Source organism: Botryllus schlosseri, chromosome 13 (assembly GCF_051294905.1).
Source record: "Botryllus schlosseri isolate E-star chromosome 13, Bs_hap1, whole genome shotgun sequence".
NCBI lineage: Eukaryota > Metazoa > Chordata > Ascidiacea > Stolidobranchia > Styelidae > Botryllus > Botryllus schlosseri.
The window spans coordinates 4,253,427-4,271,644 of NC_137248.1; the positions used below are offsets into that span (position 1 = coordinate 4,253,427).

The window sequence follows — 18,218 nt, forward strand, 5'->3', positions numbered from 1 at the left end:
TGCTGCGAGCCCAAACGCAATGTCGCATTTGTTGAACGACACTTTGTCTCGTAATCGCGAATATAGTTAGACTCAATCTGATACATTAGGCGTTCTTCCATTTTCACAAAAGGGCAACAATATTAAAAACAAGAAATCGAGTGACAATAAAATGTTGCGCCTAGCTTGTAGAAAATTTTTACCTTCGATAAATCTACCGAAAATTATTCTGCTTTATTGTTGTGCACGAAGATATACCAATATGTGAAAGGCTGATGGATCTGTCAATGCGTCGGTACTGATATTTTAGTCATCACATATCAAGTGTTGCGGCCAGACTAATCGAATTTTAGGTTGGCCTTGCAAATTCACAATCTGTGTAATCCATTTTCGATGATATTAGAAATTTCAGAAATGACCTCGCGGGCCACTCAAAACCTTCTCGCGGGCCACGGGTTGGCCGGCCCTGTCTTAGAGTATATGTTTTAATTACGGCCAAATATTTCTAAAATCGATCTAGTTTTGATTGATACCTAGCTGTGATTTGGATCACAGATACTTTTATGACCCTGCACTCATTTATCTCTAATCCTGACTTTGTCATTTCCAATCGGACACAGTTCGCGAATGCACAACATATACTTGTTGCTTCAGAAGCAGTAAGGAGTGATACATAAAATTAATTGGATGTCCTGGACGTAGAGACACTTGGCATTTTCAACAAGCACCATGTCTCACCTACAATGCTATGACATCGATTATACTGGTGGTCTAATGGAGGTAAGAGTAATCAAGTTGTGAACATATATATTCGAGTACAAATTTAGTTATCTTCGTATTAGTTGGACATTATCGTATTTGTTCAATGTGAATATTCTTCTTTCGCAAGTATGCCCTGTGTTCTTGATCAGGCGCGTATCCAGAGCGCGAAAAAGGGGGGGGTTTTGACGGTCCGAAATTGGCTATTATGACGTCATCAATACGATCACTCGTCTAATCGCCAAGACGACTATTTACGATACATTATAGTTTAATAATAAAAAGAGATTTGTGGTGAGTGGGAGATGTACGAATACGATACAGACGATGTCTGAAATTGTGTTTTTTTACGGTATGATTGAAAGACATTCGTAAATGCTCACATTTAGTCATGAGCCGGCAAACGCCGCCCGTCTCCAAGCGCCTAGTTCCGGCCAGAGATGCGCGATTTTGTTAGGTTTTGACGATATTATGCGCACGGCCGGTAGTATCGCAGCGGACGAACAAGCGCGGAATAGGGCGATTGCATGAACGAGGGCGATCGCGATCACCACAGAGAGGTACGTGTGAAAAGTGTACACGAACATGTGCTTTTCGATGGCTTTACTAGCCGTACGGCTGAGCGTGCAGCACGCGCGAAGATAATTAGACCTTAATTGCAAGCAAGCAAGTCAGTCGATTAATACTGAGTACACGCTGGGATAATAACTTGAGCGGCAGAGAAACTTGTCAGTCGATATAATTAGGTTAACTTTACTACTAGGCCTACGCAATTCTCCCGTTCACCGGCAACATAGGCCTGTATTTCAACGACAGCAAGCCGCCTAACAATCGGGAACGCGGATTGCTAGGCTTGTATTTTGAAATGTGAATGTCAATCGTAGGCCATTGCTCGCCGATAACCACGAAGACAATGTGGATTTGAGAACAGCATTGTCGTACTGGTGCCGCCTTGTCTACGTCTGGCTTATCAATCAACACGCCGCCGTGCAATTCTTAATTAGGATTTCATGGCGAGCAGGTGCAGCGAATTCGCGGGCGATGTTGATTGCCGACAACGTCGTCTTTGCAATTACGTATCGCGTCGACCAATCAGATTAGATTTTCCTAAAATGCGTCTCTCGTTTTAGCAAGGCGAGAGAGAAATCGAGGGAAGAAAGTTGAGAACGTCGGCAACTGCCGCAGCTAAAATGTAGCTGAACAAGCGCAGAATTCGTACGGAATTAGTGAAATATAGTGACCTTTTTTTATCCTTGCGACTAATTCGGCGCATAATTCCAATATTTTGTAGGGGTTTTAGACCCCCTAAATAACATTAAGGCGCCATATTTGCCTTATCATACGAGAAAACGAATATGTTGAACTGATAAATTAGCAAATATTAGAGGCTATATTTGACATCAATTTTTGGGATTTTGAAAAGGGGGGTGTTCCGACCCCCTAAAACCCCCCCCTGGATACGCCACTGTTCTTGATGGTTGTGGGAAGAAAAAATGTATCTGATATCACTAACAATACTGTTTGAAATGCAAAGAAATTTAGTATTATGTCAGCTGAGATTCTATACAATGTTTTCTAGCCTATTGGTTGTAACCAAGGCACAAGGCTCAGAGTCGCAAGCCAATCTCTCTTTTAGAATTTTGACCAAGTCAAGTCAGGGTGCTAAGGGTCAAGTCCTAGTCATATATTTTGATACTCGAGCTCAAGTCACATTGCCCACTGTTCTGTTTCGAGTTCAAGTCATGTTCAACTCCCTTTCTTACAACTCTGCTTTGGTGTTATCGAATGCTTTCAATCATCAAATTTATGTCTTGTCTCAGAAAATCCAGGCACTTATAGCGCCACCGCAGAGCGAAGAAAGCATTCGTAGAGAAAAGAAGTTGCGTGCCGCCGAACGAGAGATGTGGAGAAAGCGATGTAACCACGAGACCTGCGATGCGTGCGGTGAAGGCGGTGATCTGCTGTGCTGCGATCGCTGTCCTGCGGCCTTTCATTTGCAGTGCTGGTGAGGATTTGAAATTGATAGCAAATCAAGCTTTTGTGAAATTTTCATATATTCCAGCCATTTCATGGCCATTGTTTACATTATCACATTGTTTTAAAATTATCCAGGCCAAGATATGCCAGAAAAAATACGAAGTACAAGTTAATTTTATCAAAATATGTAAAATGGACATACTCAACTTTGCACAACAACAATATTAGCATTGTTTGTTAGATTTTATGCTTGATAAGTGGTCAAAATTTGGTTCACGAACTGCCTAGGCCAATTCCAATTTTGAGTTGACCAGTGTAGTGATAGCGTCTGCATGATGTGTTAATGTATATTCGTAACAGCAATCCTCCATTGGAAGAGGACAAGGTTCCCCAGGGAGAGTGGGCTTGCCATCGCTGCGTTGTAACTGGCAATGTAAAGGTGAGTCCAACGCCTTGTATGATGTTGGTGTTATTGTCACCACAATTTCTCTTGATTTACGCTTTAGAACAAGGAGGAGGGTCATCACAAGCATACGTTAACGCCGGCCGCTATGGCTTTGTTGAAAGAGGACCTGCCGGCGATAGTCAACAGTGACGACTTGTCGGGGGTTAAGAATAAAAGTGATGTGAAAGTAGCTGCGGAAGGCTCACCGCCTGTGCCATATCCTGAAAAGTAAGGTCTTTTTATGTTAGCGAATACCGTTGCTGTGCCTGGCTGGTGTCACAGTGGTTAATACGGTGGTTCTCAACCTTATTAGCATGGCGACTGCTAATATCTTGAAACATATTTTCCAGTTCGGTGAACCTTTGAAAAGTCAAAATGTATTATGACAAATGTATATTAAAATTAGAAGCAAACAGTAGAAACTTCTATTTAGTGAAGAATTTGCTTCTCTCCTTATGATATATCACAAGTTGAACGTGGCTTTATTGAATTTTCTGTACTGCAAAGTCCTGTTAATAACCAACTTGATTTTGATTGTTTGGGTTCTTTTAAAAGAACTGCGATTTTGCTGTTTGGCACCATCTGCCAAATATCGTTAAATTGTGGTGTTGAAATTTAGTGAATGTTGTGAAAAAGTCATTCTTTCACGTGTAATTGGTCTTAAACGAGTTGCAGACTACTTTTAAACAGTTTGGTACAACACTCGCAACATTGTGACACATGCAAAGTTGACTGTGAACTCTATATTACGAAGCCGTGAAGTAAAACGCGTTCGGAATTTCTAAATCTATTCAAAATATGATGTTTAGTTCCTCAAATTAATGGACAAGCATTCGGCTTTTCGCATTTTTCTATTGAGATATATAATTGTATAGTATATCAATATCGAAATGAACTCGAACATTTTCGGATTACACTCGTCAGGCAATTGATTAAATGATTACCCCTGAAAATATTTGGGTTTATTTCAATATGAGTATGCTAGTCGATTGAGTATTGAAGTTCATTACCTCTAATATGATTTTGATAAATATGCAGGCAGGAATGTTGATAACACCGGTCCAAGTATAGCCTGCTGAGAACACTGGGTTAGTAGACTGTTCTGTATTCAGACCCTCTTCCCCGGCGGCCATGTTCCCTGCGAAACGGCGTACGTCAAAAACTTCGCCTACTCACTTCGGCAGCACCGAAGAGCAAGGCAATGCCAAGCCACCCGGCAAGCTCAGTAACGGCGGCGCTCTAGCAAACAGTAAGGACTGGAGGAAAAACGTTATCAAGCTGGTAACGCGCGGGCAGCAAGCCGCGATACAGGTAACAGGAAATGAGCCTCCGGTAGACAGGCTTTGCCTGAGGGCCGCAATTATGTGGTTCACGTATAATGTTATTAATAGAGGATTCTCCTATGGAGCATTGTTTATCGGTGTTGTGCTGTGTACACGACTGTGATATTTGTGGTCTATAATCTGCACACGGTCGCTAGGGTTGGGACTTCGGGATCAAATTTGAAATCTCGGGATTTCCTGGGATTGTCGCTTCTCAATCCAGGGATTAGAAAAGTGGTAAAATACACATTCAAGTTACACAAACAAGATTTAGTCCTTGTGATATTGAATTGACGCAAAACATAAGAGCATCAAGAGTATCATCGTTTAGACCAGGGGTCTCAAACTCAAATTTACTCACGGGCCAATTTCGTAGTTTCTGAGGACGCGCCGGGCCGCAGCATCAAATAGCGGTATGATATTTATTACCAAGTAAGCCTTATTTGACGGCCTTGCAGACTGGCATTCCATACACATTGTGAAAATGTGATTCACTATTGTATTATTCACGTTTGCCACGAAAACGTCATATTTTTAAATATTTTATAAAAAATATTGCTGTGCTTGGCACAATTTGTCGAAATAAGTTATAGACAGTAAGACGCCATGCGAGACGACAAATGCATCATGTCATCGTAAAAGCTGTCGCGTTATAATTTCGGAGCTATATAGCGGACATGTGACATGTGATAACGATTTAGGTTGTTAGAGTGGCTTTAAAGTGAATTTTAAGTTTCAAAGTCAGAAATATGATAATTTCCAGTTGAATATTGTCGAATACTTAAAAGTCAAAATGCCGACGCGGGCCGCAAAAACAGTTCACGCGGGCCGCGTGTTTGAGACCACTATTTTAGACAATCAGCCGAGTTTGTGGCACTGCTTTATTACCAAAATAAGAGATATGGCGCTACGTAAGCCTTGTTAGATGCTGTTTACAAATCCCGGGATTTGGTTGGGATTATTCCCGGGATCGGGATTTCACGGGGTCCCAACGCTAACGGTCGCGTGGCTTGGCACTTTGTGTCAGTAAGGACATCCAATCAGTCCTATTTTCGTGAGCTTTATGCTGGTTTTGTTGACCTGGCCAGTACCAGTTGGATGTGTGCGTGAGGTCCAGCTTAGATAGGCTACTCACTGTCCTGGCATGTCATTTGTGATTAAAGCGATATTCTATCTTCTTTTTTTATATGCAATGTTGTTTTCAATTCTCTACTTGTTGCTGACGATTACCCCTGACGAATGTCAGCCGAAAATATTTGGGTTTATTTCAATATAAATATATTATTCGATTGTAGGTTAAAGTTCTATACCTCCAAGAGTCTCTTAAAATAATATCTTTCTAATTTACTATATTTGCAGACTCGCAATTACTGTAGCGAATTAGAAATCAACCCGCAGCGCTTGCCGGTTTATAATGCAAATGCATCCTATTCATTGATATCGATATGAATAACGTGTCGTCCTGACGTACCGTTTTCCATTTCAGGAAGCCAAAGAGGCGGCCGAGCATAAAATCAGTCCCGAAAGTCCGTTCGCTTTGTTGATTAAAGCGGCGTGCTTACACAACACGTCCTTGTTCCAATTGCCTTCCGAATACGCTCCCAATTCCACCTTGCCAGGTAATCACGTTTGCGAAATTGTTTGGTGCCCATTTGCGCGCCAATCGGCTTCTTGTTGTTGCAGTAGGTTGCCGAGTAGGGCCAGTACAGAACAGGAAAGACTTGAATAGTTTAAATCTCTTTTCTGCGGCTACAAGGGAAATGCTGCTGCGATACTGTTTCAGTGCAGTGGTTCCCAATCTTCCTATACTCAAGGCCTTCAATTTGAAAATATTCTGTGGGCCGCCTCAAAATTTGATACGCCGGCTACTAATAAAAAAAGCTCAGCACCTTCGCTCACACCTAACTCTCGCCTTGTTTGATCGGAGGTAAGCACCTTTTGGACCCGTGGAAAAAAGAATATTTTGTCAGCTGCCGTCCTCCACATTGAAAATGAGTCCTCTCGAAAATCCTTCCCATAATTCGTGAAATTCGTTGTTATCCATACTGTATATCGCATTGACGCGGTGTTCTGCCTCTGTGCATTCAGGTACGAGCAAGAGAAGGAAAGACCGGGGCCCAGGGAGGCCGCGGAAGCCCCAGGCGCACGAGCTGGACGCGTCCGGGCTGGTGCCGCTGCCCGCCAAGCTATGTTTCCGATGCGGCAGGTTGGTGTCCATAGGGTAGCCTGCCTTCGTCATTTGCACTATAACATTGATTCCCCCCCCCCCTCTTATCCAGACTATCGGTCTATCTTTATCCTCCCTCAAAGCCAGAGGTAATCAGTAATGAAGTACTTACACTTTTCTGTTGTACCCTAGTAGGTTTGATCTATTATTTCACTTCATTAGTTTTTTTTTCGTTTTTGGATCCTGAAACGCTAATTTTTGCATACTTTGATCCATGTGTAGTAGGCTGCTTGAAGGTTTTATCTACCTGTTTCATCTGTATGCTACTTCTACTATCACATTTTTATGCTAAAACGCAGTTTTTTGCAAACTTGATGAATACATACTGATTTCCTCAGTACTCTAGTATGTTTTAACGACTCGTTTCACTTATTCATAGGTTTGTTTTGTATTCTACTTCTAGTCTAACAGTCTTTTCAATGTTGAGTTACTGATTTTTGCTTAGGTGATGCATATTTTGATACTTTCCGCGTCTCGCGGGTATTGATATTCATCGATTATTAAATAATTCAATTGAAAATCTCAAGAAGCCAAGCAGTTATTGAAGTATACTTGAGTGAACGTTCTAATATTTTAGCCCCCCTGTACGTTCCCGCTTTCCTTCACTCGAAATCGCCACGAGGAGGCAATGTCATCCACTTGGGTAACAACTGCGCTATGTGTAACGTTGGCTCGTTTTTCAGGTCATGCCGACAGCGGCCTTTGATAAACTGCGACTACTGTCCTCTCTACTTTCACCTTGACTGCCTGGACCCGCCGCTGACCAACCCGCCAGGGGCGCGGTGGATGTGCCCCAATCATCCCGAGAGGGCAACGGTAGGTGACGGACGGTTTCGGCCAGGAGAGATTTATTACGTCAACCTATCACAGAAAACAAACATGCAAATAGTATATAATTTACAGTGATTGATTAGTAGTACTTGCCGAAACACTGTAAGGCCATAATGTGATATTCAAAGTATCTAATGAATAGGCCTACGGTGTTTTGTATGAAAAGAGTTGCAGACTGTTATGTAGCAAGAAAATCAACTAATGCCGGATTTTCGTGTCCAGCTGAGCGAGCACCGACCGACTTTGACGCAGAAACTGCGCGTTTTTGACAAGTTTTCGTCCAGAATCGATCAGCACAGGATCAAGCTCGAGTTTTTGAGGAAGATGCACAGGTGAGTTTCCCGTCGCTAGTTTATTATTCTGACGTTCTCGCTTGTGGCACGATAAATTTGACTCCGGCATGAGACAATACGGTGATTCAGTTAGTACCTCAAGTCGCTGCGAATTTTGACTCGAGTCGAGTCATTTCAGAATTTTTCAAACCAAGTCACAAGTCGAGTCATTTCAAAATTCTTCAAATCAAGTCACGAGTCGAATAATTTCAAATTTTTCAAATCAAGTCACAAGCCTTGTCATCCCAAATTTATCAAATCAAGTCACAAGTCGAATAATTTCAAAATTTTTCTCAAATCAAGTCATGACTCAAGTCACTTAATTCTTCAAATCAAGTCATGAGTCGAACCATTTCAAATTTTTCAAATCAAGTCACAAGCCTTGTCATCCCAAATTTATCAAATCAAGTCACAAGTCGAATAATTTCAAAATTTTTCTCAAATCAAGTCATGACTCAAGTCACTTAATTCTTCAAATCAAGTCATGAGTCGAACCATTTCAAATTTTTCAGATCAAGTCACAAGCCTAGTCATCCCAAATTTTTCCAATCAAGTCACGAGTCGAAGTTATTTCAAATTTTTTCAAGTCACGAGTCGAGCCACACAAAATTTGAAAGTGTCTCGAGTTTTCTGATTTTGAGGGCAACCTTGCCTTATCGAAAACGCTTTTTCAGAACTCTACCACTAAAAGACAAGATAGTACAGCCCGTCTTCAAGCGTCTAAAAGTGCCCAGGGCCGTCAAGGATCACTACGAGAGACCCTCCACACCGCCTCCGCCCGCGTCAGACGAATACCTCGCGTCCTTAGGCGCCCTGCCTCGCGCCACACTGGACATAGAAGGGCCCCGTGAAAGCGACACCCAGTCCGTCTTGACTTCGGACCAAGACCTCTGGCTGCGGTCTGTGATAGGACTGCAGTCTGAAGCCGCTTTGCTGTTACAGCAGCGCGACGGCTGCGATACTACAACTCAAACTTCAGTTGCAATGAGAGAAACAATGTGTAGTAACCATCATGATACTAGCGGCTCTGAATCATCATTGTCCAATTTCGATAGCGACGAGCTTGTTGCTCCTAAGCCCGCGACGAAACAACCCGAGACCCTGCGTAGTATCGCGAGGCACGCCTTGAACAATGCGAGAAGTTCAGAATCGGATCTAAAATTCTCGCAAAATTCAGTGCGAACCCTAAAACGCAGGAATTCCGACCCCGTCGTGTCTAATTTGCCAAAAACGAAGAGGATCGAACAGAACGGATTTCACAGCTCGTCGTCCGATTCCAATTGTGACTCAGTCGCCCCTAAAAACGGCCTGCCCCAAAAGGATGAGACTGGGCTGGTCAACGGTGTCGCTAAACACGGACTGGATAGGGATGGAAGTGTGTCTACCCGTGCGTTGATTAAATCGGAGATATCGTCTGTTGAAATTGGGGAGGAGATGAAGACGTCACCCGTGAAAGTGGAGAGCGTGGTCCGGGGTGGTGAATCGAGTCCCGACCCGTTGGAGTTTCTCGACCCGAACATGATACGGCTTCTGGCGCTGCAGCGACTGAGACAGTTGAACGGGGATCTTTGTCAGGTTGGTTGAGTATCTGAGTGATTCGATCCCTAATCCATTGTTATTAGTCTTCGAGTATTCGACTGTCACTTGTAATGATGTATCAACAGTACGAATAATGCGGAATGTTCAAATGTGTACGACACGGGACCGCGAAGAATATAATGCTGACTTTACATCACGTTAACGGTAATCTGGTATTTTTTGACCACAGCTATTTCATGCATCGTTTCCAGTTATGTGTGTAGCTATACTACGCATGTTTCGTATGTTGCGACGCGACCACTCGCGGGTTACAGCGTTCCACAATAGAAAATAGCATCAGTTGTCGTGTACGAAATGGGACCAGATATTATTTCCGACTGACACTTGTCAGGGGTAATCGTCAGCAACTGATAGGGCATTGGAAAGAACATTGTATATCGACACAAAATATGATGTCATCGACATGAAATTTTGAATCATCACGGCGAAGAGAGCGCTTGAGCTCAGTGTACTATTGTACAATGTTCTTTTCAATTCTCTACTAGTTGCTGGCGATTACCCCTGACGAGTGTCGGCCGAAAATATTCGGGTTCATCTCTATGGATATACTATTCAATTGTAAATTGAAGTTCTGCACTTGCAAGAAGCTCTGCGAAAAGTTATCGTTGCTTAGTCAGTTCTTAGTGGTAAGGGTCGTATTCATTCAGTACTGGAAAAAATTATATGGTTAGTCTTGATAGTTGTTAGAATTAATACTGGATTCATATTCGATGATTGCCCCACCTTGGATCTCTCATGCTCGCGTTTTACAGGGTGACGTCGGTGTGTCTTTCAAAGCGAGCGCGATTCTTCCAAACGCGGCGCCCGAATGCGCTACGGATGAAGCTGACGCCTCTTCGGCAGTAGCCAACATCAAGCTAGAGACAGACGACGAGGTGAAAACTGAGGTCGACACTAAGGACGTCTGTGCTGTCAAGATGTATTCGAGAGCGGCCCTGGGCTCTGTGGACGGCAGCGAGCTGCATCGGATTCATTCCAGGTACGTTTGCCCGTTCGTTTCGTAAGGATAAATCTGACGGCAGACTTGCGCACTCGCTATTTCTGTAGTCAAAATCTGGAATTTGGGTTAGGTCTTGTGGTGTGTAGCGATCGCTGAAAAGCGATGTAAAATTTGAGGATTGACAAATATCTCGAGTATTGAATAGCTGTATTTGTGAATAATGCAACATTTTACAATGTAACAAAAATTCGTTCTCTTATATATAGTCTACTATGCTCTATGCCAGGGGTGGGCAACGGGTCGGATACGGGGAAATGAAGTACTTGGCGCCGTTGGCGGGCCGGATTCCTGAATCGATACATTGAACGCGTATTTATTGTCCAAGGATTATTCATATTTAATGTAACTTTTAAGTTTGAGGCATAGAAACCAAAACAGTGTTCAATGAATTTATAAATGTAATGTATACCAATAACTGTTGAAGTCAATGAGACATCTATGGTCGATCAAAGTTGTGAACAAGTTCTTTGAATTCTGGCTACGTGTCGCGCGCATAGAAAACAAAGAACGGAAGAATAACTAAAAGTCACTGACGTTGAATGCACGAACACACCATCGTGCTAGCAGGGTTGTAATGACCCGAATCAGTAAAATGACTCGACCCGAGTCAATTTGTGCGGTACTTGTACTCGAGTCATTGTGCATGACTCGAACCAAGCCACATGACCCGAGACTAGGGCAGCCAAGACCGGCATTTCATTGTAACTTCGTTGAATAGTAAAGTCACCACATTATTGGTATTTCGTCTATCGGCCTTGATACTCTGCAAATAGGGCCAGAAACTGTTAGGATTGAGAAAAATTGCGATATTATGAATGCGAGTCATTCTATATCACTCGAGCAGAGTTGAATATAGTGGGTGGAACCGGATTGGACTCAAAACTGAACAGTGAACAAAATGACTTGAACTCGTACTCGAGTCACAACTCTATGACTCGGACTTGACTCGGTGGTGAATTGAAAATGACTCGACGTGACTCAAGTCAAAACTATAAAAGGGACTTGCGACTCGGAACTTTGTAACTTGGTTACAACCCTGCACGCTAGTGACTACCAAATTATTGAATTCTTGATGTACTGTTTTCACTAATTCTGTTCATCTTGTTCATATGTAATGACAATTAAAGGATAACATGATACGGTCTATGAATAAAACACACGACTTGGCCTGTGGTTAGTGATTTATTGATTTGAAAGAACATTGTTTAGACGTAACTGCAGTCTGGTTTGAATCGTTGAAAAGTGATTTTCAAGTCACCCTTGCCTTTCATTTTGCTGATTCCGAGTCTGAGTTGAAATAGGAAAGGGCGAAGTTTAGAAGAGCTACCTTTTTGTGACAGGTCCTGTTCAATTGGCACTTCGGCGCACTGCGACATCGTCTTGCCGAACAACGCCAAATGCAAATACCTCTCTTCTTTACACGCCCGTATCTTCTACGACGAGGTAACCGTTATGAAAGTGCTCTGTGGAATATGTAAATATCGTTGATTTCATTTATAGGTCGGGGAACGTTTCGAGCTGTTGAACTACAGCTGCTACGGGACTTGCGTCAGCGGGTTCCTGTACGGAATGGACAGCACGGCGCAGACCTCCCAGCTCAATAATAAGTATCACAAAAGTCACAAATCGTGTAAAATGCATTCGCCGCTCAGTTTCAAAGTGTCGAAGGCGATCAAGTCCGTCGTAGACAAAAGTAAAGGTGGGTTTCGATGTGCTTTTGGAGAGCTCGCTTGTTAAGTACCGGTGCGCCAGTATTAGTAGCATATTGTTCAATGTCATGCTTGTTTGATGTGCATGTATTCATTTGGCATCACCAAATACTGATCTGCGTAGCAAAAATCGGGTTTTAACATTATGAAACTCTGTCACGAGGTGCTTTTCCAAGCCTTCTGCAACTAGAGCTCAGTTCAGTTTCTGAATAATTCCATCAATTCAAAACACAGCAAGATCACGATAAAATGAAAAGACCGGAAGAATTCGAAAGGACCTGTCGTAGTTTTTCAGCCAAAGAAAGGCGGAAATTGGTCGCTTTCAGACCGTGCCAACGAGATGGTAGTTTGGGACAGTATGCCATCGGTTTTGTTGAAGGATTTCCAACTACTATCCTGCTTCCGATCTTTGGTGCTGGGTTTTCCAACGTTTTGCCTTTTCCAAATCTAATAAACAGTCGTCTACTGCTCGATAATTGTTAACGTCCTCAGAAATCAAAGCCAGACCAGAAATAGACCATTTCCGTCGTATTCGGATGGTTCTCAAATTCGTATTTCCACGGTGCCGTACTTTCGTACCCATGCTGTTTGTTTATCGAAAGGTGACTGGACTAAGGCTTGTTTTTTTTTTACGTCAGACGAAGTTAATGCAGGCGAAAGGCAGACGAACATCGCCGGCACGGACAAATGCAAGTGTCATCGAAGATTCAGGAAAAAATGCGGATGGGAAGGTGAGGTAGTCTCGAGATGCCTTGTGCAAATCATGCTTGAATGTTGCTTTAATTTATTAACTAGGATGCTTTTTGACCTGCCAACTTTGAATATAGCTCTCGATTTATCAATTCGAAGACTTTTACCTACCAAACTTGAATATCGCTTTCAATATATCAACTCGTTCTAGATATATCTTTTCCAAATTATCAACTCAAAGACTTTGAAGAATTTTCACACTCCCCTTATCGAGAGTTATCAAGTATATCTAAATGGAAGAAAAATTAATTTTGACACAGGGGGAGCGGTCTTGTACCACGGCGCGATTGTACAGTTCGGGTGCAACGAGTACGTTTTCAGCCTGCCCCAATTTTCGACCACCAACCCGTTTGTCAAGCGAAAAACCACAATAGAACCAGTCGCGAGGACCCTACGGTCGCGTCTGGCCGACTACAAGAAACGCCGGCCCTGGCTCAAGTCCCGTCCCAAATCGAAGGTGACACCGTTGATATTAACACGTCCTGGTCCGGTAGAGACTATGAAAGCGGTCCGGACCGCGAAAAAACACGTTTACTCCGCTAACGGGACGACAAGACACAAGAGCGTAGCGTACAGGCTCGTGGACAAGCGAGTGTCGGGGCTGAGAGACGAGTCGGGGCAGGCAAAGAAAGTAGTGCCCCGGTCGAAAAATATGGCGGGGCAGGTGAGACGCAAAGCGGACAGCGTGAAGAGTGTGAAACGTGTGGCTGTGTCTAAAAAGCCGAGGGTCACCGCCATAGAGGAAGAACCGACAGTCCGGGCTGGAGATGACGGGGCCGACGACAGTGACGCAAGTCTATCGGACGCAGCGCGTGGACGGAGGTTTTCGGCGAGGCAGAAAGCTCGCCGGGCCAGGGCGCATAACCGAAATTCAGACAGCGACGATGGATCGGTCCGCAGCGGGTCGCCGTTTTGTAGCGTGATGGACGCGGCGATTGAACGTAAGTTAGTCCGTAACGACATGGATGTGAGACCGGGTGGGTCTTCGACCGGGGCTGGTAGTCCGGTCTCGGTGGATGAAGTCGAGTTTAGCGATGAATCGGAGGTGGCGGACCGCGAGGTAGCGCCCGCGGTGGTACGGCAACGTAGCCGGTCGTTAATGGAGCTCATGTGTACCGAGACGCTGGATGATTTTGAGAGCCCCTCCAAGGACGGGTTGAAGGACTTTGAAAGGCCCTTGCCGGTTCTGATGCAGAATATTACAAGGGTGAATCATGGGGCGGCGGTACCGGGACGCGATAATGAACCTGTGCCTAAAAATGGCGGGGAACTCGAGCAGCAGCAGCAGTCTTCGCTGTTGCGTCTTGCTGATGTTGTGATGGAACAGGCGTAGCGTACGGCTGGCTTTGTGTGATTTATTTTTTATTGTTTTATTTTTCAAAATAATGAATCGTTCGCCGGTGTGTGTTGTTGGGTTGTCGATTTCAACGCGGTTTCTTGATCCCTGTCTCGTTAATGAAGTTACTTTGCTAATTCTAATTGCGGATGTTTTGTTCTGTTGGTCGTGTCGTAATTAGGGCTTTGGGCAACGATTTGAGTAACCGAATGCCAGTCGGGTACACCTTTCCCCCCCCCCCCTTTTTATTGGCGAAAATTCTAGTTTCAATACTTACATTTCATATCCACAGTTGGATTATCCATTATTACAGTTGTTATTACTGTAAAGGTGGTGCAAGGGGTCATGGTTGGTACTCTGTATCGGGAGTAGAAGTGGTGACATGAGTCTCTGCTCAAATGCAAGTAAAAGTGGCCGTTTCCATGCGTTAAAAAAAGTCAGTATCGTAAGCCTAGTTTTGCCTGTTAAACTGAAGTGCAAGCAGGGTTGTAACCGAGTCAATCTGACTTTTGTAGTTTTGACTCAAATCAATTCACCACCGAGTCAAGTCCGAGTCCAATTTATTTTGTTCAGTTTTCAGTTCATACCGGTTCCGTGCACTTTTTCAACTCTGATCGAGTGATATAGAATGGCTCATTCATAACGCAGCTATTTCCCAAGTATTAACAGTCTGGCCTTATTTTCCGAGTATCAAGACTGATAGACGAAATACGAATAATGTGGTGACTTTACTTTTTTCGAAGTTACTATGAAATGTCCGTCTTGGCCGGCCCAGTATCGAGTCGCGCACAATGACTCGAGTACACAAGTCGAGTCACATTACGTATTTGAAAAATGACTCGAGTCAAGTCGAGTCACCAAAAAGTCGTGACTCGAGTCGTTACAACCCTGAGCACAAGTGGTCTAAAATTATACCCACTAATGGAAGTAGTGCAAGCATGCCGTACTTGCGTGCTGGAAAAGGGGGAACCACTTCATTACTGACCGACACGACTGTTACTCGACTTGGGTTCGAATAGCCCACAACTCTCGTCTGCCCAGCCCCGTTAATGTGTTGAGATGTTTTCTGTACCCGCATAAAATTTCACCTCGGCAAACCCCCTGTGCTTTCGAATCCAGATCTGCATGTTCCCTGCTCCGACGATGCCAACTGTACGATTTCTCTTTGTTTGACTCCGCGCCACTTTTACGGAACTCTTTGCACCATTTCTCAACCTTCGCCTGCCTGCCCCCGCATAAGTTCACTTTGATCTTTGATTTTATTGGGGATATCGTCCACCGTGCGACAGATTGTCTTGTACGAGGTGTATTGCACTAGTGTTGAACTCTGGGCGCAACCCCGCCTGATAATGCGCTCCGCTTTGGTGCAGGCTTGGACAACTAGATGATTCCTATCTAATTGCCGGTGATATCGAGTGTGAAATGTTTCTACATTCTATCATTTCAATTCTGGTCTGATTTCTATTTTCCGTGAGGGTGATGATGAACTGCATAGTGCGAAACGAGCCACGCTTGCTGTACAGACGTATGTCACGCTCACTAATTCTAATCTAATATGAGTAACTTGTCTATGCTCTACTTTTAATTCTAATCCAACTTTTGATTTTCCTGAAGATGCAGCAGGGGAATTGTATAGTGCGAACGATCCAGGCTTGGTGTACACACGTTCGCCCTTCTTATGATCTCCGATTTGATATGAATTGAACTTAATTTTTACTGTATACCTTTTTGATTCGTAATTCGATGCAACTTCCGAGTTTTTTGCGAATTGAGCAATTCTAAATCTAATTTTGAGGAGAACCGTGTAAAGTGTAGCTATAATTCTAATTGAATTTGGGAAAAGCGGAACACTTACTAGTTGTCCATTTCTGCTTCTGTGACGATTTTGTCCTGCACGACTGCCTTGCGAGCCTATTGCATTTTACGAGTTGTTATTTTTGCTACGATTTGTCCATATACTTGCGTTCTGTAGACGTGCGCTTTGTTGTCGAGTCTTGACGTTACCGCGACGCTCAACTCTTCAGAATCGGCGCTTCTTCGCGCGCGGACTGCTCTTACGAAAGACCGACCTTTAGTATTCCTCTCTCTTACTTTTCCTTGTGTAGATTAGCGGCTGCTAGTAGCGTGGTGTGATTTGTGCCACGAAGCTGTCGTGTCTTGGCTGCGATGGTTCGGATTGTGTTTTATTCACCGGTTTTGTATGTCGCTTCAAATACATTTTCTTGGCTATTTTAAAGAGTAACGTTGTTTTCTCCGTTCGGTTAACAATACATTCAAAATACCGTTTGTACTCATTGCGTTGCTAGGTTTGATTCTGGGGTTATTCGCCTTGTGTTACAGATTTCGAATATTGACTGAGGTAGTGGTAAATTCTGGAGTAGGGCTGACTTCAGGAATATGAAATATGACTGAAAATGTGAGCGAATTAGTTACTGGGTCTGTGAACAATGGACATGTGAGCATATGGATTGGATTTCGTGTTAGGTTTGGGTTTAGGATTCGTGCAAGGGTTTGTTTTGGGGTTATGAAGTCACATGCTCAAGTGTCGCATGATCAGCTAGTTTTTCATTGTGTCGAATGTCAGGTAAACAGATGAGTAGAGATGGCCAGTAACGAAGTATTTCAAGCGGATATCGATTACTTCCTCGAGTGATTGTTATTTTAGGCTACGTAGCGGTTTTTTAACAATTTTAGTAAAATTAAGCCTAGAATACTTGAAATTTTCTACTTTTAATTGAGTAGAAACTTACGGCATTACTTCTACTTGGGTACCGACGGTGACTACTTTGATAACCTCTGCATAATAGACATGAAGTTGCGGTTCGGGTTTTGTATGTTCGAGACGATAGGTTACCAGCATTACTTTACACTGGCTCTAGTAAACACTGCGATCCCAGCTTGTGGTTCAACATCATCATCATCATTGGTTTCACCAGCGGTTTGTACTATTTATATCCAATCTAAACACATAATACAGGGCAGCGGTTCTCAACCTTTTTTTAGACACGCAGCCCTTTATGATAGTGAAAAATTTCGCGCCTCCCTTATCGTCATATCGCAAATCCAACCGGGATGCTAGCAACCTCAACAGATTGTTTGATGTCATGGAAGGTTATGGCTGTTGATGAGAGAATTAAAAAATATAAAATTCGGTCTATATACAGAGAAACACACGTGAATTGGAGGTAAATTGCGCAGAGCGAATTTTTTTTCAGTTGACCGCTTTTTCGCGCCCCCTTCAGATGTTTCACGCCTCCCCAAGGAGGGCGGCGCCCCCAGATTGAGAACCACTGATATAGGGGAGGGGAGACAATGATACATCATGAATATTTCTAAAATGCGACAGGAAGAAAATACATCGCTCCGATGATTTAGTAGTGTCATATAAGCCGTAATCCTGACGTGGTTTGATTTCGCCAACGTCGCCGCCTTTGTGAGAAAACGACGAGTTGCTAAATTTTGCTCACCTGCGTAATTACTTCGCTACCTTTGGATTGCTGGGTGGACAATTTGGCTGAGGCACAATGGTCCATTGATATCCAAAGGCAAATTTCACAAAATATATATAAAAATCAACACAAGAGTGCACAGACGCAAAATGGTCACCATTACTCCCTTAAAATCATCTCTTGGAGTGTCACTCAATAAATGGAGGGCATCAGGTTTATTTTACCACCCTTTATATAAGCAATGTGAATCAACAAGCCGGCAGCGATCTTCATGCAAGTTTCATTACGATTCCAAACTTAGGGGTGTAAACTAGGGATGGTGTGAACCTCTGGAAGGTTCAGGTTCGTGTGAACGCGAACCTTTTTGAAAGGTTCTGTGTGAACGCGAACGTGAACCTCATGACGTCACGTGACGTCATATTGCTAATTCCAACCCTACATTTTAGTGAAGTGATAGCGTATATTAATGTACACGATACCTAGCGACGACTCAGGCCATATAA

At 43.4% G+C, this 18,218-nt stretch overlaps 2 protein-coding genes across 2 annotated transcripts in view; one reads left to right on the plus strand and one right to left on the minus strand.

Annotated features, from left to right (window-relative positions):
* LOC145454734 (uncharacterized) overlaps positions 1-18,218 on the minus strand; it is a 136,133-nt gene that overhangs the window by 59,094 nt on the left and 58,821 nt on the right. The gene's annotated exons all lie outside the window — the stretch shown is intronic.
* On the plus strand, positions 453-16,556 carry LOC145454719 (PHD finger protein 12-like). The gene is made up of 15 exons (XM_080332710.1): positions 453-759; positions 2,559-2,743; positions 3,076-3,154; positions 3,222-3,388; positions 4,273-4,471; positions 5,969-6,101; positions 6,571-6,688; positions 7,393-7,525; positions 7,763-7,872; positions 8,547-9,447; positions 10,224-10,450; positions 11,812-11,914; positions 11,972-12,170; positions 12,819-12,911; positions 13,191-16,556. Exons 1-15 carry the CDS (start codon positions 709-711, stop codon positions 14,261-14,263), a joined length of 3,771 nt encoding a protein of 1,256 aa, XP_080188836.1. The 5' UTR covers positions 453-708; the 3' UTR covers positions 14,264-16,556.